General features: G+C 38.7%; 1 protein-coding gene across 2 annotated transcripts in view; it reads left to right on the forward strand.

Moving 5' to 3' along the window:
- Positions 1–26,245, forward strand: part of OLFM3 (olfactomedin 3) — a 222,978-nt gene that overhangs the window by 147,408 nt on the left and 49,325 nt on the right. The window contains exon 1 of one of the 2 annotated variants that reach the window (XM_002715827.6): positions 20,372–20,616. The exons of the other annotated variant lie outside the window; for it this stretch is intronic. Coding sequence (XP_002715873.1) covers positions 20,488–20,616 — 129 coding nt within the window. The 5' untranslated portion in view covers positions 20,372–20,487. Of the gene's footprint in view, positions 1–20,371; positions 20,617–26,245 lie in introns of those variants that run through there. 2 annotated transcript variants of the gene reach the window in all.

A 26,245-nucleotide genomic window follows, 5' to 3' on the forward strand; every position in this document is an offset into this window, starting at 1 on the left:
CCTACGACTGCAGAGCCGGCATCCCATATGGGTGCTGGTTCTAGTCCCGGTTGCTCCTCTTCCAGTCCAGCTCTCTGCTGTGTCCCGGGAAGGCAGTGGAGGATGGCCCAAGTGCTCGGGCCCCTATACCCTTATGGGAGTCCAGGAAGAAGCACCTGGCTCCTGGCTTTGGATCAGCGCAGCTCCAGCCGTTGTGGCCATCTGGGGAGTGAACCAGCGGAAGGAAGACCTTTTTCTCTGTCTCTACCTCTCACTGTCTGTAACTCTACCTCTCAAATACATAAACAAAAATTAAAAAAAAAAAAAAGAATAAAGAGAAGAACCACACAGAAAGTCCATGGTGCAAAAGCCTGAGGAGAACATGAAAAGTGGCAGGCACAGAAAAACTGATCCATTTTAGGGGTTTGTGCCAGGATATCGACATAAAGGACTTGCGATAAAGCGAAACTCCTATTGGATAAAACCAAGTGGAAGGGGCTCGAGGTTATTATGATAGAAGCAGAAATAGAATGATCTTGGGAAACTGTTTTCATGGGCCTGTCTCTCTGTACATTGGAAAGGGATGGCCTAAAAGTTCTAGACGTGGAAGTAATGTCCCATCTATTTAGGCACTGAGTTTTCACATTCAGTGAGGCCTGTCAGCATGGATTTTGAGGATGACTGCAAATGTTGGAGATAGAGGAGGTACAGACATTGAGGTGAGTGAAGTTCAGAGGCCTCCTGCCTTACAAAGTCCTCTCAACCATATTGTCTTTCAGTCTTTCCTGGACAAAAGGGTCCCGATTACACTGCAAAAAAGGTGTAACAGTGCATTCTGAAAGGTAACTTCATGTTTTCCAAAATTATGCAATAAAAAGAAAATTATCAAACAATGAGTTATGGCCGACCACTCAAGCCCATATGATTCAGTTTGAACATTAAGAGCAACTGTAGCCTACTAACCAAGTTCTAAAGATCTTAGATTTCTAATAGGTAAGAAAATGCCTCAGTGGTAGAGTTTCAGCTTTCAAGAAAAGTTGAGTATCGTTTGATCGGATGGGGTGGAAGAATAGACTGAAGTGGCCAAGCTACAGAGACAAAGGACAAGTCACAGTCAGGGAGAAAGCAGAGCAAGCACATGTCCAAGTCAAGTCAGAAAAATGTTAGGTGACTGATCATTGCAGAAAGAACCTCTGCAACTTGCTGAGTTTAGCTGTAAGAATACACTTTGCTTTTGTCACTTTGGTATAAAAATGCTAATAATTTGGAAAAATGTATATGAACCAATATAAATTATGTTATGCTAATATCATTCCCTGTTAAACCAATCCCTTGTCAACTAAACCAGTATGCTTGGGTTGTCAGGAGAGTCAGGAGAAGAGGAAGAGCCAGAATTTGAAACTAAGCTCAAAGCCCCAAGCAGCAGTAAAGAGTCACTGATGGCCTCTAAGTGGTTCCCTTCATGAGTCTCAGTCCACTCCTGAGGCAGCAAGTTGCCCTGAGGTCTGCACTATAAGACTGTCATATCCTACAAGCCAGTAGCCATTTGGGAAATCCTGGAGTGGTGAATTTTAGTGGGATTTAAAAGCACAATCTTTCCTCAATCCTTGTGCATAGTGATGAGACAATTATAACCCAATTCATCATTGGCATATGTTATCATAAGTGCAAAATTACTCTGTTTTCTGCAACTAGACAATTTTCACAGACTGCATTTTTGGGTTATAATGCTAATGTAGTCTTTGTGTCAGTTATAATTACAATTCCTTACAGAGTGATGATATATTTAAATTGTGATAATTTTCATTATTTCTACAAAAGAAAAATATATTGCCGTTGCTCTAAATGAGCCTCTTTACTTCTCTGATCCAGTCTCATCAGACACACCTGGAGTTTTTCAGGGAAACGCGCTGTCTTCCAAGCGTAACCAGGGACGTGGAGTCCCTGCAAGCATTTCATAAGAGGGATAATAAAAAGTCTGAGCATGTTCTTCCTGGAAAGTGACAAGTTTAGAGACCTTGATATTTGAAGGGCCATTAGGTTAAAGAAGATCTCTTGGTTTGTACATCAAAAAGCATAATTAGGATAGTGATTTGAGCATGAAGATAATGACTTACCCATGATTGGAAATGTCTAATATCCATCTACTATCATAGGATTGATTTCTCTAACACTGAAAAGTGTTCAGTCTGAAAAATCAATGTGTCAGAAATGTTGCAAAGGCATTCTAATATTGAGTGAAATATGTGCTATGTAATCTTTGAGCCATATTCTTTGATGTTCTACACATTCCTCCTGGCCATCTGGGAATAGCATATATACGGTGATACTCTCACTCAGTTATAGGAGTATTTCTAAAATTTGGTGCCACTTCAAAATCAGGAGCTTTTGAAAAAGTACAAGTGCATGTTCCACTCCAAGACTCTTAATTGAATAGCATTTCTGGTGATTGGGTGATTGTGCAACATCCAGATCACTGGTCAATGCCGGGATACTAAGGAAAAGGCAATCAATTTCATCCCTTTACTGGCTGGTTAGGTTTTTGAAACTGCTTTTTCAGTAAGCAAAGATTGGACACTTTAACTTGGTGTTCAGTTTTATTATGAGAGGTTTATTTGTGAAAGGACAGTCAAGCAATATTACTACCAGCAATAATCACAATTGCTTAGAAAACAAACACTATACTCAGCACTTAATATATATTGCCTCATTTTATTTGTATAAGACTACAAGTTTAGCTGCTAAAAACTGCTTTTGTTACTTTCCTAAAGGCTGTAGTACTGAGATACTTTGTTCTCTAAAATCATAAACTATTAGAAACTTTGCATTTTGAAATCAGATCAGTAAAAATGGAACAGCCCACTCCTGCCTGGAGGATTTGAGTCATTTTGACACTTAGAAGCAGCCTCAATTTTCAGCCCAGGTGCAAAACTTCAGATAAGGGTTTTTCTGATGCAATATTCAACATGTATCTTAACTTTGTAGTTTCCAAGGAAACAAAATCCAGAGCCCACTTCTCAACCCAGGCCTAGTGTTAACCTCTTTGCTTAGATCATTGCTCTTTTTTTGGCACTATCAAGATTCTCCTTTATTTAAATATTGTCTAAACTCCATGCCTCCCAAGTCCTATTTTTAACCTTGTGTCTTCTTTCCTTGATGAAGTGTTCCATGGGTCTTCTTCTGTACAGTCTTCCTTGATAAAACCAGTTAATAAACTCCGTAGAGCTACAGACATATCCGTGCTGTTCCTCATATGATGGGCTTCATTGGTAGTTGCTATAAACTTAAAAAAAAAAAAATTAGTAAAATGAAATTCAGGAAAAAACTTGGGATCACGTAGTAAGTGACAAAACTGGGATTCTAACCCAGGGCTGTATGAGTACCAGAATTTTGGAGCTTCAAGGGAATCTAAGGCATGCATACTGCTAATTTAGAATGGAGAATTAGACTGGAATCCAGGTTCCCACCTCCCAACCCATCATCACATGGGTATAGTTTTGTCTTTGTTCAATTGACAATCAAAGTTGTTTGCACCTTCCCTTAATTCACTGTGTTTGTGGGCTTTCTTAATACTCAGTGGCTATACCGGGACCCTCTGTGTAGAACCCAGTGTTCTACATATTTCCTGATCATTTTCATCCTGACAAATGGAAGTATAATCAAATCAAACTAAATGCATTTCAAATTTCCATAGCTGCTGAGAATAGAGTGCATTAAGCCTTCTACATATAAATATAATCTCTTCTTTAAATCAGTGAACTATGTGAAAGCATCCTCCTTCTCTCTTTACCACCCATATCCCAAAATTAGAGTACATGAGTGACTGTCTATTCTATTTAAATCTTCAGCAACCTTGAGTTATGGTTATCCAAGTATCTGTTACCCAAGTCCTGCCATTACAAATCTATGTAAGGCAGCAAAAAATCACTCAAAGTAATAAAAAATCACTAATTGCATGGCCATTTATTGAGTAAATTACCTCTAAATCCCACTAAAATATACCTCAATGCCTAATAGTGAGATGTATCTTGAATCACTGATTTTTGAGTATTGCGACTATAAACAGAAGCTAATCCATATCATATAAAAGACACATGATTTCATGAAGTTGATGGAAGTGTTGTGTGAGAACTGATCAAATGCAAAGTAATCAGTAAAGAGTGGCTGGGAAATTTATGTCCTTTAACAGTTGAAGAGAGAAATTATGGGAAGAGCTCCTCAAAATGCAGTGATTTGAATATCAAAGAAATAAAAGAAACCCTGAATAAAGAAGTCCTTGAAGAGTTATGCAAAATCAAGTCTTGAATAGTTGTGCTGTGAAAATCAATGTGAGATTTTTAAAATATAATAATCACATATATACAAATCAATTCTTCATCTAATCTTTTCTAAAATTCTGATATATAATTATCATACATACTTGTAGAGGTACAGTGTGCTGTTTCAATAGATACGAGAGACCTTCAAACAGTTCATAAAAATACATATTGTGAAAAGAAACTATGCATGGATTTCCAAATTTTTCCACTAAAATAAGCTTATCTTTTAATTCAATTTTCTATTAATTTTTAAATATCCTAGTATATTCAATGTCTAAAGACAAAATTACAATATTTAGTATGTCCTATACTTCATCTATTTTTATTTATACTGAGTTAATGCATGGTGACAAATATACTCACAAATGTATGATAAGGTAACTTATATTTGTGTTCATCTTTTCTTTTAAGATAAAATTTCAACTGTCAGCTTTTCTTTGCTTTTAAACAAATTTAGTACCATTTAAAGTAAATTGACTGTAAATATCACTTTTCTGTTAATAGTTACTGCTGCATTGAAAGTATTAAGGAAGATCTCTTTCTTTGTAAAAGACACGTATGTGTTTAGGTAGTCCTCATTTTCACCTATCTTGCAGATCTGACTTCTCTCCTAAATTCTTTTCTGCCTGGACAAATCAGCATTTCATGTGGATCTATCTTTTTGAGTTGACTTCTCTGACCTCTTTGACTGCAGGTGTGCTCTGTGGGGTGGGCATTGTGGTACAGCAGGTTTAGTTGCCAGTTGTGATGCCTGCTTCTCATGTTGCAGTGCCTGGTTCAAGTCCTGGGTACTCTGCTTCAGATGCAGCCTCTAGCCAATGCCCTCTGGGAGGCAGCAGATCATGACACAGATGCTTGGGCCCCAAATATCCACATAGGAGATCTAGGTGGAGTTGTGGGATCCTAGCTTCAGCCTGTCCCAGCCATGGTGGTTGTGGGCATTTGAGGAATGAACCAGTTAACGGAAGATTCTCTCTTTGTGCATGTGTGTGTATGTCCCTCTGTCTTTCTAGTAGATGAAAATATTAAAAGTTTTTTAAAAGGCTATGTGTTGCCCAGTTCCTTCTGCATCCACTGGGACCTTGTTAAGAATGCATTAAAACCCAGCTCCCAATTCTTAAACCTAAATCAGCATTTTCACAGGATCCCCAAGTGATTCATATGCACCTCAATGTTTAGTTAATGTTGTTCTAGATGATTCACAAGGACTTCTTCAGCAATATTGTATTTTTAAGAATCTATAGACAACTTGTGCCTTTGTTCTCTCTAATGTCTCTGAATCTACTCTCTCACAAGTTCCCATGGACTTAGCCTGGCCCATGCTTAGGCTCCCTTGGTCCTTTTGTTCTTACTTAAGCACTGACGTGGCTGTCTCAGTGCTCTCCCAACTGCATTCTCACTCCTCATGTATGCCCAATACATATTGCCGCTCTTCTGAATGATCTTCTTCTAAATAACTAATCTAGTCCCCGAAATAACAAGGGATCTCATACCTCAGCAGTGAGTTCTCACATGCAGTCACCAGTGCTGAATGGTCTGTCCTTCCAGAGCCACTGAGGAAATTTTACTGAATCCAACTAAATTCACTGCCCCCTGAAGCTTCTCTCTTATCAAACCAGAATTACTCGCTTTTCTGTTTCTGATACAGTACACTGCACTTTGTACACACTATGTATCACGTCACATTGAAATTACCTTTACAGTTACAGTTCTCTTTTGTTCCTTTTCTGTGCCCCTTACCATTTGAGATCGTGAATGGGAGTGAATTTTATTCATCTTTGATCTCTAGTATTTAATATCTAGCATATAAGGGAATAATCAGTAAACCCTGTTGAATGCATAAATAATTTATCTTATAACAAACCTTGATTCTGAAATAATTTTGAACTCTATTTTTGTAGAAAAATATTAATGCCTCATGCATACATACACACACACACACAAACACAGAGAAGGGAAATATTTATTACCAACTCATGGAGGAAAAAATTAACAATGAGGCTTACTTGAATGTTGTGCCACCATTATTAAAAAGCAGTTATACATAATTCACAGCTTTAAAATATATTTATTTATTTATTTATTTGAAAGAAAGAGTGACAGAGATCAAGAGACGGGGGTCAGGGGAAGAGAATGGCCACATGGCTATGGCTGGGCCACACACCACACTGAAGTCAGGAGCCCAGAAGTCAATCCAGATCTCTCAAATGGGTAACAGGAGTACAAGTACCTGGACCATCATTCATTGTCTTCCCAAGAACACTATCAGGGAGCTAGACCTGAGCCAGAGCAGCCAGGACTTGAACTGGCACTCTGATAGGGGATGTGATGTTGCAAACAGCAGCTTAACCTGCTGCACCAGAAAGTCAGCCCCAGTTATCAGCTTTAAATTCAGTAAATTTTTGAAATCTATTAATGGCTATAAGAGGTAAATTATTGCCCAAGCGTGCACGTTTGAATGTTATGAAAAGAATTTTTGTTTTGTTGGTGCTTGTTTTTTTGAAAGGCAGGGAGAGAGAGAGCAATATATATATATATATATAGAGAGAGAGAGAGAGAGAGAGAGAGATACCCCATACATTGATTCAAATCCCAAATGTATGCAAGAGTTAGGGCTGGACCAACCTAAAGCCAGGAGCCAGGAACTCCATTTGGGTCTCCCACGTGAGTGGTGGGAAATCAAGTACTTGGGGCATAATCTTCTTCCTTCCAGGATCTTTCAAGTGTATTAAGAGGAAGCCAGATCAGAAGAGGAGGTAGAACTCAATCTCAGGCACTGTGATAAGGGATGCAGGCATACCACTTCAATGTCTGGCCTTGTTTTGTCATGTTTAAGGAGCTCTGAATGAGTACAGATGTAAAACAAAAATCCATTTGCTTTTCATTACTATAATGATATGCCTGCAACTATTGTACCCGAGTGAGTATAAACAGGAGCACCACATACTGATAAAATTTGATGGTCCTTTATTGCCAGTGGTGGAGAGCAGGCTCATGCCCTAAAGAACTCTTGACTCTGAAGCTTAAAGCAGCAGGGTTTATAAAGGCAAAAACAACAAGGAGGGGAGGGAGAATACAAGCTAATCTAAGGCCTATGCGAAACCAGTATCAATTACAATGTTAACTTTAATCCAGGTGCAGCCTATCTGTTTTAAGCTTGAGCGATCATGCTAAAAATTTTTATGCTCTACCAAGTGGGATGCAGTGTCCTATTATTGTCTAAGTTTTGGACCACAGTTACTTTCAGACCATAGTCTCATGGCGAGGGGTGCTTTTTCAAGATGGAGTCTCAGAGGCTCTAAAATGGAGTCTCTACTGTCAAGGTGTTACTTCACAACAAGCTGCTTTTAAGTAAAAGAGGCTATTTTGGGGCCGGCATGTGGCATAGGGGGTTAAGCCACAGCCTGCAATGCCAGAATCCCATACGGACTCGGTTTGAGTCCTGGCTGCTCGGATTCCAATCCAGCTCCCTGCTATTGTGCCTGGAAAAGCATCAGTGGATGCCCAATGTTTGGGCCACTGCACCCATGTGGGAGATCCAGAAAAAGCTCCTGGCTCCAGCGTGACCCAGCCCTGGTCATTGTGGCCATTTGGGGATTAAATCAGTGGATGGAAGACCCTCTCTCTGTGTCTCTCCCTTTGTTTGTCTCTCTTTCTCTCTAACTCTGTATTTCAAGTAAATAAAATAAATCTTTAAAAAATAAAGTTAGTTTGGTCATAATCCCAAAGATACAAGGTCTAAAGAGTGTGATGCAGGCTCAGAGATGTATCACATTATGTCAGGAGGACATGTGCATCTCTGTCCACATCTGTGTGGTCTCTACCCCACTTCTGATAAAACCAGCAGGATTCAATCATGGGGGCCCAGCTCTAATAATGTAATCTAACCTATTTCCAAAGGCCGAACCTTTGAACACCATAGTTAGATTAAATTTCCACTCTTAATGCCATCAACAAAGACTTTGGGGTTTAAGTCTTTGAGGTCTATGAGGTTAAGGAGTAAATCAGATGGAAACCATAGTGATTAGCAAATATGAAGTGAAAAGTATTAGAATTATCTGTACTACACAATAGCCATATAGCTTAAATAACGGCTAAAAATATGGAGCCCATTAGAATCACTTGGAGAACACTCTCAAGCCATACTCAAAGTCTGCTTCGGTATGGAGCACCTAGAAAGGACTCCATGAAGTTAGGATAAAGTGAAAGAAGAGAGAAAGTAAGAAAGAAAAGAAACAATGAGAAAGGGGGGGAAGAAGGAAAGAAAGATGGATGTGAGAGTGTAAGAAAGGTAGGAAGGAGAGAGGAGAAAAGAGAAGGAAAGGAGAAAAAGAGAGTGAGAAAGAATGTTTTGCAGTTAATACACTTTCATTAATGGCAAGGATCTCAATCACTCTCATGTAATAATGTACCTGACATGAGGCCTCTATATGAGAAGTAAAGTTTTAGCACTGTACTTTATGACCTATGTATAAATATTAGAATTCAAACTGCCCATTGTTGACATTTGCATGTAATTTGAAACTATTTTCTTGATAACCCACTGCCCTTCAGGAGCCCAGATATGTCTATTGTTTGTCTTCCTTCTCAAGGAAAAGATGTTTTTTTTTAACAAGTGATCATTTCCCTCTCACAGTCTCTTCATGCCTCTCGTGTGTGCTAGGTAAATATCATGGTTTTATTTTCAAGAATGTAAAGTATAACGAGACAAAAGACGTATATTTTGACAAAGAAAGTCTGAGGTATATAAATCTGTACTGTTTGGAGCATAGGATAAACTCCATATGGATTATATTTGTTTTACTGTAGGGTCCTCTGTAAATGTTTCTGTTAGTCTCCCTGGGAAGGTTAGTGATTCAAAGCTGAACTTTCAAAATTAACTCAAGCAATATATGTCCATTGAAATCTTTCTTGACCATTTCACCTCTTCTTTAACTTCTTTACAATATCCATGTCCCTACTCTATATTACATACAAAGGCTGTGTGATATTAATGTGGAATTTTCAGGATGGTACAGCTCCTAGCTCAAAGAATACACTTAATAAATGTTTAATAAATCAGCATCTTTAAAGGTCAATGAGAGAGTAATAACTTCTGTCTATATTAACTGACAACAGGAAAATGCATAAGCTGGAAAACAAGGAGATAAAAACAGCTACAAAATAGGAAAAAAAAAGCAACTCTTTAATTTCAATAACAGAAAGCAACCTTTGTTCACAATTTTTCCTAAGTTCAAACTTCTACATGTCATTGAATCACTTCTAGATGAGTAGTCACAAAGGAAATTGTTTTAAATCAACTAGCTTGTGCTCTAAAATAATTTTTATAATGTTAGCAGTTCTTAATTGCTTTGAAATCAAAAAGGGCAGTTTAAAGAGTTCAAGTGTATGTACAGTTTTATCTATGTGGTGGTTATTTTAATGAACTGGCCTTAACTTTTAGTTCATGCCTTGTGGAAAAGTGTATAATTATGATACTGCCAACAACAAAGTATACCTTTTTTCCAAGTCCAGATCTAAAACATTTATATTTAACTGTGTTTGTTTGCCCTGAGCTTTCAAATCAGAAAACAGTCTTAACTACACATATTGATAGCGGTGCAATGATGACATATAGTGAATCTAATGCTACTGCAGAAAACGCAGCTCGCAAGGTCTCCTGCTATTTATGTGAATATGTTAAAAAGCAGGCTACAAATGTAATCTCCTTTCATACTTTGATGTTTGGAGTTGTTTACCACCACCAGATTTTTGGTTCCTACTAAACATACATTTCCAATTCCATGAGGGAGATAAGCTTCATGAAACAACTTATAACAACTTTTCAGAAAATTGCACATTTGAAGATCCAATTTTGTTCTTTCACGCTACCACTGTAACAGTCTCCTTTCTGATCACCAGGCAATTTCCCAACCTCCTTGAGATTTCTCTTCCTAAACAATTTCTTCCAGAAAACCTTTGGCAATAATTTACCACTTCAGTCTGCCCTGGTGAGTTGGGTGAATTAGAAAAACCTGAAGAGATTCCAATGAAAATGAATCAGGGACCAATCCCTCACCTGACAGTGTTTCCCTGCTGAAAAATTCGCTCTGCCCATTCAAAGATAAACTCAGTCAGTGAAAACACATGGCTTAATTTTTGTGTTCATTTTTAAGCATTCAACTTCTGGGAAAATGCAAATAACCAAACTCTAATGCTTCATCCATTTAATTTAATTTATTTGAATAGGCAAAAATTCAAAGTCAATATTGTGATATGTGAGGTAGAATAAGTGGCATGGCCTCATAACAAAAACATGTATCATCTGCAAGGTGACGGTGGAAGCTCACACCCCCCGCCTTGTCATTTATAAGCTGGGTGATCTCCGCTAAGGTATTTAAACTTTCAATGACCCAATAGTGTAGCCATAACCTGTCATAATAGCAATTCCTACCAACTGGTTTGTGTGGGGAATGAGTCCATCCCAGTAAAGTTCTCAGAAACAGCTCCAGGCAGACAGACTTAAACAGGAAGCTGGTCTGGGAGGGATTGTGGGGTGGGTGTGTTTTATACACTATCCAGAATACTGTTAGCAGTCAACCCTATCAAAAAATCATATTCGAGAGATAAATAATCTCTTAAAAAAGAAATGTTTATAGCAGTAATTTACCCTGAACTTTAATGGCTTTCACTTCTTTATCCCTAATAATTTCTACTCTATTCCTTCTTGCAAGAAGGGGGGGGGGGTATGTTAACATTTTTCCCCAGAATAACAGTGGCAAATGTTGATTAAAAGTTCAATATATTCTAGGCCTGGTGGTAAGTGCTTTATTGCAACAGTTCATTTTTCCCCCACGAACACCAAGAACTGGTTTCTTACTACCCCCAACTTAGAGATGAGAAAACTGCACCTCTCCGAGGTCACATAGTCTGTTGCTTAGTACTGCCAAAACACAAAGGGACGTGACGTGGTGAGGTGGCAGGGAGAGCAACTACACATGTGGCACTACATTATGGGAATAACTATATTAGAAATTTAGTTTGATATCCTTATTTCTCAAGTGAAGAATTTAAGACCAAGAGCAAAGCAGGGACTAAGCTGAGGGTTTCTGGTCAGAGTAACCTCCTCTATGCTAGCCTAACCCTGGATTTACAGTTTCCCACATTTTCTATTTTGAGTAGAAAGTCAGAGGAAAAAAACCTGTTTTCACTGAATATATTCCTCCCCCACACATCCATTTTTCCTCTTTTGAAGTAGCAGCTACAGCTGCCAACAGAGAATCCCCCGGGCTTATAGAGCATCAATCAGCCTCACAGATGAAGGCAAAGATGAGAAGACAGAAATCCCTCCTTTAAAGAACTTTGCTAATGTTTTTCATTCTCAATTCATTCTTTCATTAGTGAGCACTTTTAAGACAACGGTGAAACCTTAAGGCGAGAATGGTCAAGTACTGAATTCAAGGAGCTACAAGTGATTCCTAATTGATTGCTCAGGGCCAAACTGAAGGCAAGTTGGGTAGATAGACACTCAGATCTATACCTTCTCTATTCATTTTTTAATTCACTCTTTTCTTGTTTTTTTTTTTTTTAAATTGTCATACATAAAAAGTATACAATATATATTTTGGTATGTATACAAATAAAATTATTTTTACACTCATTCTTCCCATAACTGACAGTCTTCCACCTCTTCTATGCTAGTAGAGACGACCTTGGTTATTCAAAGGCAAGAGGAAGGGAAGATTGCCTCCAGATTCATTTAAGATTCCAGTGACCCTTGAGGCTTATTAAGATAAGTGAGAGCCAATACTTCTTGGCTTAGACCATAAGTGCTTGCATTCTAAATCTGAAAACTGGAAGGAAAAAATATTTAGAATGCTAAGCATAATGTTTCAATACTTTATACCACTACCTATATGCATCCATCTTGCACACTCAAAAATAAACATACAAAATGCAAATTTGAATATATTACAGTGACTCATTTTGCAAAAATATACTCTATTACAAATCTGAAATGAAAATAGTCTCCTTTTTAAACAAGGAGAAAGCCAGGACTAAATAATGTCAAATCTGATAGGCATTTCCCTAGTGTTGGGAATAAATACATCAGTGAAAAAAAACAAGCTACATTCCTGCCCTCGTGGAACTTTAAAACAGATAAATGAGCATGATGAATCAAACAGTTTTAAGCTGAAAAAAAATACAGAGTAATAAAACACAATATGGAGCAATGAGATAAGACTTGTCATGACTTTACATGATGCTGTCAGCCAAGACCTTACCAGAAGGCGATCTTTGAGTGAAACCAAAAAGGCTAAAAGGAGGTATTTTGGAGATGGGAATTCCACTAGAAAGGAGTGCGTATGAAGGCTGAGGTGAAGGATCGTCTTGAGGAGCATCCAGGAGGATAAAGTAGCTCCAATGGGGTGACCAGAGAAGAGAGGTGTGAGAAACAAGGTCAGAAAGACAAGAGGCCAGTTGAGGGGACACTGGCACGGTGAGTTAAGCTGCTGTTGGGATGCCTGCATTCCTTAACAGAGTGCCTGGTGAATGCAGGCCGCTCTACTTCCACTTCAGTTCCCTGCTACTGTGACTGGGAAGGCAGAGGACAATGGCCCAAGTATTTGGGCCTCTGCCACACGTCTAAGGGACTCAGATGGGGTGCAAGGCTCCTAGCTTCAAGCCTGTTACAGCCCTGGCATTTGGGGAATAAACAAGTGGATTGAAGATATTTCTCTTTTTCTCTGTCTCACTCTGTCTCTCTCTCTCTCTCTCACACACACACACACACTTCCACAATCTTTCAAATAAATAAATCTAAAAAAAAAAAAAAGGAAGTCAGGTTATGTAGAACTATCCAGTTGAAATTAAATATTCTGACTTTTACTATGAGTGACATGTGAATCTATTAGAGTTTTAAACAAAGGAATAATATAGTATGCTTTATATTTTATCAGGATCATTCTAGTTGAATGAACTGAATTGAAACCAAGTCAATAACCAGTGGCTTTTGTCATAAACCAGATTAAGAAATGATGGTAGCTTAAACCAGCATGGTTACAGTAGGGGTGGTACCAAACTCTATGTATATTTTGAAATTACAGATTAGAAAATTTGCTGATGGAATTGACAAGAGATTTGGAAGGGAAAAAAAAATGTGGAAATTAGAACCTAACTTTTTGGCCTGAGCAATTTAACATGGAGTTGCCAGTAAGCTGAAATAGGAAAGATTACAGGAAAAACTGCATGTGTATACTTTTTGTTTGTTTGTTTAACATTATTTATTTATTTTATTTTTTATTTTATGTGAAAGGCAGATAGAGGTGGAAATATAGAGAGGGAGAGAAAGAGAAAATCTTTCATCTGCTGGTTTCCTCCGCAAGTAGTGACCGAAGTGTCCCAAGTGATGACTGAAGCTTCTGTGCCCATATTTTGTTTAATTTTCTTTGCTGGGGGCAGGGAAGCTATATCAGGTGCTATTTTTCACATGTTCAATTTAAGATGTCTATTAAACATCAAAGTGGAGATGTCAAGTAGATAATTGGATATGCAGGTCGGAATTGATAGGAGAGTTCTGTGAGGAAGAAATGAATTTGGGAGTCATTAGCATATAGATGAGGAAGAATCAGCAAAGGGGACTTAGGAAGAGAGGTCACAAAGTTGGAGGAAAACGAGGTGAATGTAGTATTCCAGAAGCCAAGGGGAAAATTATTTTAAAAAGGATAAAGTAACATTTAGATGGTTGCTGCCCACAGGTTAAGAAAATTGAGGACTGAGAATTGACCACTAGATTTAGAGATGTGAAGGCCACTAGCAGCCTTGATAAAATCGTCATCAGTGGGGTGGGAAAGTGTGGACAGAGACCTGATTAGGAAGCGAGAAACAAAAGACAATGCATATAGAGAACTCTTTCAAGAAAGCATACTGTAAAGGGAAGGTGAAAAGGGGGAATGTCTAGAGAGAAAGTAAAATGAAGAAAGTTTTATTTGTATTTAAAGTAGAAGGTAAAGGTGGTGTTGTGTGCCTTTGGGAATGACCCATAAAAGCGTTTGGAAAAATTATTGATGGAAGAAAGAATCAAGAGAGTTGTCTTTAAGTAGGTGAGGGAAATATGATCTAGGGCAGTCTACTCAAGGGGTGGGCCAAGAATCAGAGTCATCTGGGAGCTTGTTAGAAATGCAAATCATTTTGTGTTTCTCTGTAGCTCAGGCAGATTCTCCTGGTGGGACCTTAGAATCTGGGTCTGAACAAGCTTCTAGATAATTCATATGCATGATTGTCTGAAACATACTGATCTACTTAGGGCACGCGATAGAGATCAACTTTGCCTAGGCAGAGAAAATCTGTTGCAAAAAGAGCATATGAGTACATTTCAAAAGTTCATGGAAGAGGCCAGTGCTGTGGCATAGCAGGTAAAGCCAATGCCTGCAATGCTGGCATGTCATATGGGCACTGGTTCGAGTCAGCTGCTCCACTTTTGATCCAGGTCTCTTCTATGGCCTCAGAAAGCAGTGGAAGATGGCCCAAGTCCTTGGGTCCTTGTACCAGCATGGGAGACCTAGGAGAAACTCCTGGCTGCTGGCTTCAGATCGGCCCATCTCCAGACATTGTGGCCATTTGGGGAGTGAACCAGTGGATGGAAGAGCTCTCTTTCTCTGCCTCTGCCTCTCTGTAATTCTTTAAACAAATAATACATATTTATAAAAAAAAGTTCATGGAAAATGAAATTTAAAAACATATAGTTTTTCATGGTACGCATTTTCTTGGATGTTTTTATTTTTCTAAGTGATTCATTTATTTGTTTTGAAAGAGTTCAGAGACAGATAGACATTGAGAGAGATGAAGAGATCTTCCATCATCTGATTTACTTTCCAGATGGCAGCAACAGTTAGCCCTGGACCAGGCTGGAGCCAGGAGCTTTATCTGAGTCTACCACAAGAGTGGCAGGGGCCCAAACACTTAGGCCATCCTCTGCTGGTTTCCCCAGGCCATTAGCAGGAAGCTGGATTGGAAGCAGAGCAGCTGGGACACAATCTAGCACCCATATGAGATGCAGGCATCACAGGCAATGGTTTAAATTGTTACACCACCGAGTGTGTTCCAATCCGTGGATGTTTTAGAGACCTCTTCTATGTATGGATTCCAAACTTTTTGCACCAAATTTAAGATTTATTTATTTATTTAAAAGAGAGAGAGAGAGAGAGAGAGATCCTATTTACTGGTTCATGCCCTCCACCCCCCAAATATCTACAGTGGTTAAGGGGCCAACATCAGAAGACAGGAACTAAATTAAGTTCTCCCATATGGGTGCAGGGAACTAATTACCTGAGCCATCACCAGGATCCACATCAACAGGAATCAAGGGTCAGGAGTGGAGGAAAGAATGAGCCCAGACACTGCGGTATAGGAAGTGGGCATTTTCACCACTGGGCAAAATGACTACCCCCTTCCCTTTAAACTCTGTTTCCTGTGAATTTTTTGAAATGCCCTTGTGTGTGGGGACTGCTGAGGAGTAGATTGATATGATAGTGGGACCTTATAGGACTTCTTTTGTAGTTGCTTCAATTTCTCCGTGAAGGGGAAGCAAAAACAGCAATCCCTTTCCTTTACTTGGAGTCGGCCAAGTGAGTCACTTTGGGGCTCTATCAGCACTACATTCCAGAATGACTTAGTGCAATGCAGCAAAGTCACATTATTCTCTTCATGGCAGTGCCCAGGCTGTCAGACAGCACATATCCCAGACTGATTCTTCCAGCTCTTGCAGATTCCCAAAACTTCCCACTAACTCTTCCTTCAGGTGACTTACTCTTTTTAACCTGCCTCTACCATGGTATTTCTTTGCAAAGATAGGGCTGCATTTTATTGACCATCTGACAGGCTATTGGTGCTTTCAAATACATTCTCTCAATCAAAATCTTTCAATTCAAAAATCTTTCAAAATCAAAAATTTTCAAAAAAAATATTTCCTTTGGGTAATTTTACTCCAATGTTACAGATGAGAAAATGAAGGTCCAGAAAGACTAAATTCTACCTTGCTGGTAAGTGGAAGAACCTGAAGAAATAATAACCTTCCAAACTGACTTCAAAATGCACAGAGGGAGGCCAGCTTTTTATGTACCTGGTCATTCTCACACAAAACCCCCCTCCTAGGTATGAAGCATTCCAAAGTGATTTCAGCAGGAGCTTCTATTTTATGCCCCCTTCCAACTTTTCCAACTTGCTAACCAGTGCTCATTGTTTTTTTAGAGGTCCTTGCTTTAGCCGTTCTTTTAAACACTCAACCTTTGTATTGTACCCAATTGCTGATCTCCTGGACTCCTTTCTTCTCGTCCCCCTCCCCTTGCTCCTTCTTCAATAATTCTTCAGTCCTTATAGTTGTGTCTTTCCAACTACATCTAATAAGCTGCTTTTCTCTCTGCCTCAAACCATCAGCAAATTTAACATATGTTTTAAATTACAAAAAATAAAGTACACGTAGACTATTCTTCTTTATATTTTATTTTTATCAAGAAATGTCAGTTCCTCTTCTCATTTTTCTTAAACTTTTGGAGTACAATTATCTAACTGGTTTTCTTTCATATTTTATGGGACATTGTTTTTATTTTCATGTATTTAACAGTTCCTATCTGCAGTTGTTAGATTCCCCAGAAAACCACAAACACTTGTCATATAACCCCCAAACTAGGACATATATATTGAAAATTAATTTTAAACTTATGTGATACAAATCAAGGAAAAGGCAAAATTCCCATGATGGAGCATGTCAATATTACATATGACTACTTACAAATCTTTCTCACTTAATATTTACCTGCTTATTAATTATCTATTACATACATTTATCATGAAATATTCTCTGACTAATAAAAATGAAGGCTACTATAAAAATCTAATGAATAAATACGTTAATCAATATCTTCCCACATTGCATTAGCAATAATGCCCAGTTGTAGGTTTTATATTTATTGAGCCAGTATGAGATTCTATAAAGAAAATAAGTGTGTAGTCAGGTCACGTATTTCTGACATTATTAGATTTAGTAATACATTCACTATTTATTAGTGAGAGAGATTGTTTTTGTTTATTTGTTCAAAAGAATGCATAAGTAATTAAATCTCTAGAATAAGCCGAATTAATGTCTAAAATAAACCTCTGGTAGTTTTAAGACTGAGTTCCTAAGATAACCATTTTGTCTTGTACAAACAACACGTTATTTTCATTAGCCCATTAAGGTTAGACAATGAACTCTGTCTTCTCCCTAAAAGTCATACTCCTAGCAGTGTTTTGTATCCTGATGAATGATACTCATTATCCAGGCCACAAACCTGGAAGTTCTCCCAGGTGAATTCTTGTTGCCCATACCTCACATTCATTCAGTGGGTAAAGATGGCCAATTCTCCTGCTGCAAACCGGTATGGAATTCATCTTCCTAAATCCTACTAACAATAATTCCAGGACCTTATTATCATCTTGCCTAAACTTCCAGAATTTTTTTCTAAGTGACCTTCCTGTGCTTTTTCTCTCTACACGTCCTGCTTGCCTATCCTACATAATAAAATGAAAACCAACTAATTCAGGACATAAAGCCAAAGACCACACAACTTTGCTTCACATCCTTAAATTACAAAAAAGATAAAGGTCCATGACAGCCAGAATTTCCAGCCTAAGACCTTGCCATTTATTCTATTATTAGTCATACTAAGCTTCTGAAATTTCTGCAATTACTTGTCTCCTTGGCACGCATACAGGTTGCTAAGTCTATGTAGAATAATCCCCTTCCCTCTACAAACTGGAACTCAACTTTTAAAATGGAAATGACTTCAATAGATTATGAAGATACTGGAAGCGATTTAGCCCTTTGCAAATTGTAGCTATTTTTGTTTGCCATAACTGATAATCGTTGAAATTTGAGCTTTTCTACTTCAATGTGTGTCATTTAAATCTATTCTAAAAACAGCATATTTTAGCTTTTATGTTGTTCATAAACTTCCGTGAATCATAACTTTTCACCTTTGTGCTCTTTCAGTTCCTTAGTGAAGTTATTGCATCTGTGGAAAATTATATAAAACATTCCATTTGTATTGCTTTTCTTTCTCCTCCTTCCTTCCTCCCTTCCTCTCTCTCTCTCTCTTCCTTCCTTCCTTCCTTTAATTTGCAAACAAGAGTATTGTTTTCTCCTTGCATTCAATCTCATATTGTTCCATAGATGCTATTATTTAGTTGACTGATAGTTCATTAATAAATATAATTACCATATGTCACATTGCTTCTCAAATTATACACTAATTGCATGCATATTAATTTTCAATTTTGGAAATGAAGCTCTTGAAAAGACATTAATTCTTCCTTTATTAAAGTCATAGAAAGTTCCAGGTGCATTTTTCAAACATTTAAATTTTTAGATCTACTTTAGTTTTTGTCATTACTTCATTGGAATACTACTTTAAAATTCTATAGTCCTTTCTCTGAATTGTCTGTGTTGCTTCCTACTATGTCTAACACATAAATATAGATAGATAGATAGATAGATAGATAGATAGATATGTGTGTGTGCTTCTATTCTTATGATTTATCATGGCTAGATTTTTTGAAATATAAAAATAATATTTGGCTATTAGGTCAGTGAGGCTAGAATATAAGAGCCAACTGAAATATTTGAATGTATTTTGAAGGAAAAAAGTAGGCTGGATTCCATGATAATAAACATAAAGAAAATTTGAGGAATCTCTTAGCTTCCAGTTTAAAAAACAGTTTAAGCTGTTTTTGAGAGAAGAATACACAAAAACAAGCACACACTATAAATATGTATATATTTCAATTTTATTAAATACGTTTCTTTATTTCCCCTGCCAAAACTGTTTAAGAAAAGTATAAATCTTTAGGCAAAAATTTCAAATGCAAACAACTCCAGAATTCTCCTAAGGAATCAAAACAATATTTTTTCTTTTTATAACCTATTCCTTTTCATTTAATTTTCATTCATCCTTACTTCCTTCCATGTCTTCTCTGTATATTTTTATTCTAACACACATACATCATGCAAGCAATGGTCTCTGATTTATTCCATTCGGGACCTGAGATTTGGATGTGGGTAATTTGCAATATTTGTAAAAAGAGTATAATAAAATTACACGTAAGCTCTAGATTCAATATATCCCATTTTGTCAACAGAGCTCTGATAGCAGATCATTGAATTTCAGAGCTAGAAGCGGCCATGGAGAGTATCAAATCCAACCCCTTAGATGATAAGCAAAACTGAAGCCAAGGAATATTGAGTCACTGCCCGGTTATACAGCTTACCAGAGGAGAACAAGGCTGGAGTCTCAGCCTCCCCAAGTCCAAATCCCATTCCTTTTTCAATACGTCACACCTTTTCTCACTACACAGACTTTCAACATCAGTCTATTATTCTTCAGAATGTGAAAATAGAGTTAAAGGAGTTTGCTGTGTGATTGAGCACCTGGAAGCAAAGCACTCATTCTTAAAAGCAAAGCTGGAAATATAAGAAAATTCTATTAGAGAACTTTCTTCCCAGGCTGCTTTTTCTCCCTGTTCAGGTGTAGAGTGTTTTACAGTAACATTTGCCATCAGGCAGTAGCTATTAATCTTTGACTATATTTTTAAAGCAACCATGCCAATTTTAGATTACTGTTTAAAACATGTGTCTCCAACTCACTATCTGATCATCTTGGAAATTATTTGCAGATTTTATTTTCATGCTGTTTCTAAAAAGCACTCTGCCCTTGCCCAGAGAAATCTGTAGATATTAAATTTGGTGTTTGAAATGTGCACTTTGGCAGACCTCCATTTACAAAAGTATATTTTTTATGAAGGGTAAAGCGCAGCTGATTATACGTACACAAAGCCCAGAGGAAATGGGCTGCATTGATGGTAACTGACTGCTGGAGCAGGAAAGGCTCACTTTCCCCGTCCTTCCAACCCCTGCTCTGAGAATCACCACCTAAGGCGTAGCCAGAATATTTTGTTTGATAATCCAGCAAAGTGTCAGGGGAGGGAGGAAGAGGAAGAGCAGGGCACTTCCCATGTGGGTGGGAAGGGAGGCTCTGTAAGCTTTCCCCGTGACTAGAGCTGGGGAAGTTGATCTCTTTCATGCTGTAGATGTGGCATGCTGCAGTCACGCCTCCCGCTGCCAGCCCAGCACCAGGCTCCTAATCAGTCACTATGAAAACTCATTAGCTCTACAGCAATGAGTCCTCCACTGCTGAAGCTTGGCGCTGTGCTTAGTACAATGGCAATGATCTCAAACTGGATGTCCCAAATTCTCCCATCCTTGGTAGGACTGAACACCACGAGGCTGTCGACGCCAGATACCTTAGTAAGTCACTGCGCTGGGTTTGGCGATTTTGGAAAGTAAATGCATTAAACCAGTGGATTTTATTTTATGAATTGCAAGAGCTGAGATTTTGTTTCTCTATTTACAGGCTGTCATCAAAGATATAATGTTAAAGTGGTAACTCTAGTCATGGATATTTATTTATGAACACTTTAAAGTTATACCGAATAAAGAGAGGACTGCATGAGATATTATTTATAGAAGTAAATACCAGAATCATTCAATTTGGAAAAATAAATAACTATAACTTAACTGTATTCATTTGAGGTTTGGAAGAGTTCTTAAAGAAATAGATTTTAGTTTCTTATTATTTTACTTCTTTTAATGTCTATAAAATCCCCACAATTTTCCCTACAGAGTCTGCTCTATCTAATCTTGTTTTACTACAGCAGGTTCTGCCTTGGAATGTAATGCTTGTGACTGTGTGTAATGAATGCAGTCAGAGAAACCAACATCTTTTAAACATAAATGAATAAAAAACCTCAACAATTTAAAGCCAGCCAAAAAGAGCTTTAAGAAACATGAACAACGGAAAATTTACTTGATGAAACCATCTTTCTGGATTGTTTAATAATTTATGAAGATTTTTTGTATCACAAATCTCGCCTGTACAGTCTTCATTCACCTAAAATTAATGGCTTTTTCATCTTTCTACATTCTAACAAAGTGTTTTCTGATAGCTTGAAGCAAGGTTTAGATAGCAACACTCTGAAGACATTTCAAAGAAAAATGAAAACCATTGATTTTTCAAATAAAAATTCACAGATTCTTGTAAAAAAGTATCCTGGCAAACACTTTTCCTTCCATCTAATAAAAACTACAGGCATATTTAGCATGTGGGGCTTTTTACCTGTATGAATTATTCAGTGGATCAGAAAAAGTCAGAATTGGAAAGTAGCTCCCCATTTACAAGGGTTGTTTGCAGTTACTACTAATTAATCTATCAATCAATGTATATTTGAGTAGAGTCAGTCCAAATCAATCACATAATTTTCTAGATTCTCCCAGTGCTTAAGGCATCAGCAGAGTACCTGCGAGGCACAGTTTGACCTGCTTTTGCATTTTCACCTCCCTTGTGTCACACAGGCTAACCCCAGCTCCTCCAGGATTGAGATTCTCTTCTGTTCCTGAATGATCTGGCAAGAGGAGTAAGAGATTTGTAGTTATAAAGAAATCATGATATACCACCAAAAAGCAAAAATAAAACAGAAATATACATTATTCAATATTTACTAAGCCAAATGTTTTCAGTGACCATGTGCCTGATTGTTCTCAATAACAGTTTTTGAATCAACTCTCAGAAAAAAAAACAGATCAAAACTAAGGAACTAATGAATGAACTATATTCCAAACTAGGTACCTTGTTTATTTTGGGGCAGACAAAATGTTTATTGTGTACAGACATTGGTTTTGTTATTTTCTATTGCTAATAACTAAAGAGAATCAAATTTCCAAAATTATACGTGATTCTTTAAAGACTTAGTTATCTTGTAAATTTAAAGTGAATTAATTATTTTTACCTTGTTACTGAAAATTTGTTAGTGGAAACATTTAAAGCACAGCTATAGTTCTATGAGTGTTCTGACATGATCAGCTTTTATTTTGAAAAAAAAAAATAATAGCAACAGAAGACTTGGGAAAGTTTTCACTATTGCTAGGGACAATAAATCAGTAAATGGCATTCACTGGACTTAAGAAATGAGGTTGAAAATGCTTTTTACTTATTTACTTATTTTAATTTTTGTGTGACATTTCCCCTGTTCTCCAAGATGATTGCCCATATTTTAGGGTTCTCATGGTGACTCATGAATAAATCTGCATTTCTTAGATTAAGATCATCAAATGTGAAGGCTGAAAAGATGGTAAAAATATTGGAAATTACCTGGGCTAATTATTTTCACTCTATATAGTTACAGCATATCTTTTTTGTCTAATTAAATCTTAAATAATATATGTAGAATAAATATTTTTGGATGAAACCTGAAGTGGAAATGCAACAGGCAAAGAAATTGGGCCTTCCCCATCCACTCTTTCTTCATACAACCAACTCCTGGCCCCAGTCAAAATTTATTCATAGAAACCTTAGCGCCCTCCATAAATGAGTTAGAAATAGGACCGTTCTAGTCCAGCCTCCTCATTCTTGAAGTAAGGAGATGGACCCGAAATATATGACTAATCAGATTTCCCCCAGCTGGTTAACTGGCGAGCCAATGGTAGAACCATGTCAGATGACTACAGTGGTGGCTGGGGAAGTTATCTCACCCACTAACTCCCCCCACCCTGGCCTTGCCCTTGGCCCCAGGGCCCCACTAGGTTCTCTCTGCCCTGCACAGATTGTTCTCAAGTGGCTGGACTCCCGTCTTTCCTCTTGCACCCCTACACTCTCATCCTTTCAAAATAGCTTTGCTACTCATTCTGGCTTCCCAGAGCCAGTGTAAAGCTACAATCTTAACCATGTCCCAGAGAAAACCTTTAAACTCACCTGTGCCACAACCATTCCCAGAGGTTTTCCATTTTCTAAAAAGAAATAAACGTCCTTTGTTGGTGTTTTAGGTGTCGTAGCAAAGTGTTACAGAGGGACTCTTCTGGCCACCTACAGCTAATTCCCCAAGGGACCTGGGCTGTATTTCCACCGCGGGGGCTTCGAAGATCTGCCCTCGGTGGACGCATTACAGTTCCTGGCCCAGCAGGCACAGCTATAAGTTAATGAGACAGCTCTTTTCCAAAATTTCCTCACTTTATGCCCTCGTTTTGAACAGTAGGAGTGTGATGAATCTGCATTTGTACATATCACACACACATGCATACACACACAAACACATACATAAGTTTTAAGACTTATTTTTAACACATTCAAGGCATGTGCAGATGGTAAAAATTCAGATTTGCCCAAATATTGACATAGCCCTTCTGTAATGGTAGCTTCAAATGACTTGGACAGACAGAAACAAGAAAAAAAAAAAATAGGACTCCTATCATGAAATGACAATGAAATATTAGCGGGTTGGGGGAGCTCATAAATAGGCAGCATGGATTTGGTTGTCTCAAAAGTTGAAAGAGATTTTCAAGGTTCAGTACGTGGTTAGATACAGCCCCTTGCAGATGTGTCACACTCATGCTTTTCTTAGAATCTTGAAGCGCTCCTTTCTTTCTTTCTCTGTGATTCTTCCTTCTAAACTGTGGCTGGGCCCGCCAGCCATGGGGGGAGTGCGGGTCTGCGGTGGGAAGCCTCAGCACTCTGAAGGCTGCTGCTCCCTCTGGCACTTCTTTCTGATGGGCAGTAACTTCCCCTTGAGGCTGGGCTTCAGAACCATGCCCCACGCTGTGGCCTCCACACCAGGAAGCACCTGCAATGGGCCAATTAAAAACGGAGAGGGCCGGCAGCAGGCACCAGCTGCTCTCAGTCAGCCCTACTGCTGTGCTGGGAAGAGGCCTGGAAGGGCCCTGTGGACAGACGCGATTTGTTTTGCTACATTTTCACACATCCAGCTGACTTCTCATAAGTAACTGCTTTGATGAGTTAGTCAATGTGAAGTTCTGTAAACATAGTAGAATAGCCTGAAATTGTCTGTACTCTGTAAATTTCTTAATTTTTTCGAAGATGTATTTATTTATTAAAGAGAGAGAGACTTATCTTCCTCCCCTGAATCATTCCCCAGATGGCTAGGGCTGGGCCAGACTAAAGCCAGGAGCCAGGAAATCCATCCAGGAGTCCCACATGGGTAGCAGGGCTCCCCAAATACCATCTTCAGGTGCTTTCCCAGCAGCATTAGCAGAGAGCAGGATTGGAAGTGGAACATCCGGGAATCAAACCAGTGCCCATATGGGATGCTGATGTCTAAGGCAGCAGCTTAACCCACTGTGTGACAACATTGGTCGCTCCCTAAGTTTCTCATTCTTAGTTAACTAGTGTGTTTTTAGTCCTGAGTGAAGGCATCTGACCTAAATGGTTTTCAGGGGACTAATTTGCTTCCCCAATTCCTTAGTCAATGTCCATTTTGTGATAAGACAATTGATTTCAAATCATGGATGGAGATGGGTAAGAGTGGTAAATCTTGAGAGAGACATTAAATGTGTGATAGGTGCCATGTTATACAAGAATCATTCGGTGGATGAGAAAGATTTATTCTAATTTAAGTTCCTGAAGTAGAAGTAAGCCCAAAGATCAATGTTATATACAGAGAAGTTTGGGGCTGGTGCTGTGGCCTAGCGGGTAAAGCCACAACCTGCAGTGCTGACATCCAGTTTGGTCCCCAGTTCAAGTCCCGGCTGCTCTACTTCCCATCCAGCTCTCTGCTGTGGCCTGGTAAAGCAGTGGAAGATGGTCCAAGTCCTTGGGCCCCTGCACCAGTATGGGAGACCCAGAAGAAGCTCCTGGCTTCAGATAAGCGCAGCTCCGGCTTATGTGGCCAATTGGAGAGTGAGCCAGTGGATGGAAGACCTCTCTGTCTCTCTCTTTCTCTACATCTCTGTAACTCTGCCTTTCAAATAAATAAATAAATCTTAAAAAAAAAAGAGAGAGAAGTTCAGGCCACACCCTTCTACTTTTCACCAATGAAAGGGACTGTCAATTAAGCAGTGAAGTTCCTATCAGGCAGAGGTCAAACAGAAACCCAGGGAGAAGTTTCAGGGACTAGAAAGACAAAGGATTTAATGACTTCTGTACTTTTCGACTCTTAGCCATCCTGATTTCCAAAGGATATGAGCAGACATGACCAACCTAAATTTGATGATATCTTTAGTTTTTTTTTTATTTTTGTGGTTTCCTCTTTTCTTTAAGCCCACTGGTTTCACTAAGGAGTGAAGAATAGGCAATCAAAAAAGTAGAAGTTATAGAAGGGAAATTTCTGCATGGTGACATCTTTATTAACACCTTCAGAGCATAGCTTCCTTTTGCGTGGTTTGTCAACATCACACCAACTCCTGTCCTCACATCTGTCCTCTATCCACAACAGAAGCCATTAGCATGCTACCCCATACTTACTTCTCTATGACCAAACCCGTCCTCTGACAGAAAGTGTGTAAAGGAGCCGGCGCTGTGGCTCACTAGGCTAATCCTCTGCCTGTGACGCCAGCACATCAGGTTCTAGCCCCAGTCAGGGCGCCGGATTCTGTCCCGGTTGCCCCTCTTCCAGGCCAGCTCTCTGCTGTGGCCAGGGAGTGCAGTGAAGGATGGCCCAAGTGCTTGGGCTCTGCACCCTCATGGGAGACCAGGAGAAGCACCTGGCTCCTGCCATCGGATCAGCACAGCGTGCTGGCCGTAGCAGCCATTTGGGGGGTGAACCAATGGAAGGAAGACCTCTCTCTCTCTCTCTCTCTCCCCCTAACTTTGCCTGTCAAAAAAAAAAAAAAGTGTATAAAGGGCTTTCATCACTCAAGTACTCCCCTGTAAATTAACTAGTTTTTAATAGAAGCATTTCCTTCTGCTTTATTTTCCCCGTCTGTACACCATTCTCACCAGCTAGATCCCTTATTCCTTTTTGCCTCATCTGTACTTTTAAGAAATATCCCAAAACTCAACATAAAATGTAAACTCCAGCCATACTCAGCCAGTTGCTTTATGCTCTTCAAAGGAGCAGCATCCTCTCCCTTGCCTAGCTGTCCATGTGGC

Source organism: Oryctolagus cuniculus, chromosome 7, assembly GCF_051225735.1.
Source record: "Oryctolagus cuniculus isolate XC-2025 breed Fujian yellow rabbit chromosome 7, ASM5122573v1, whole genome shotgun sequence".
NCBI lineage: Eukaryota > Metazoa > Chordata > Mammalia > Lagomorpha > Leporidae > Oryctolagus > Oryctolagus cuniculus.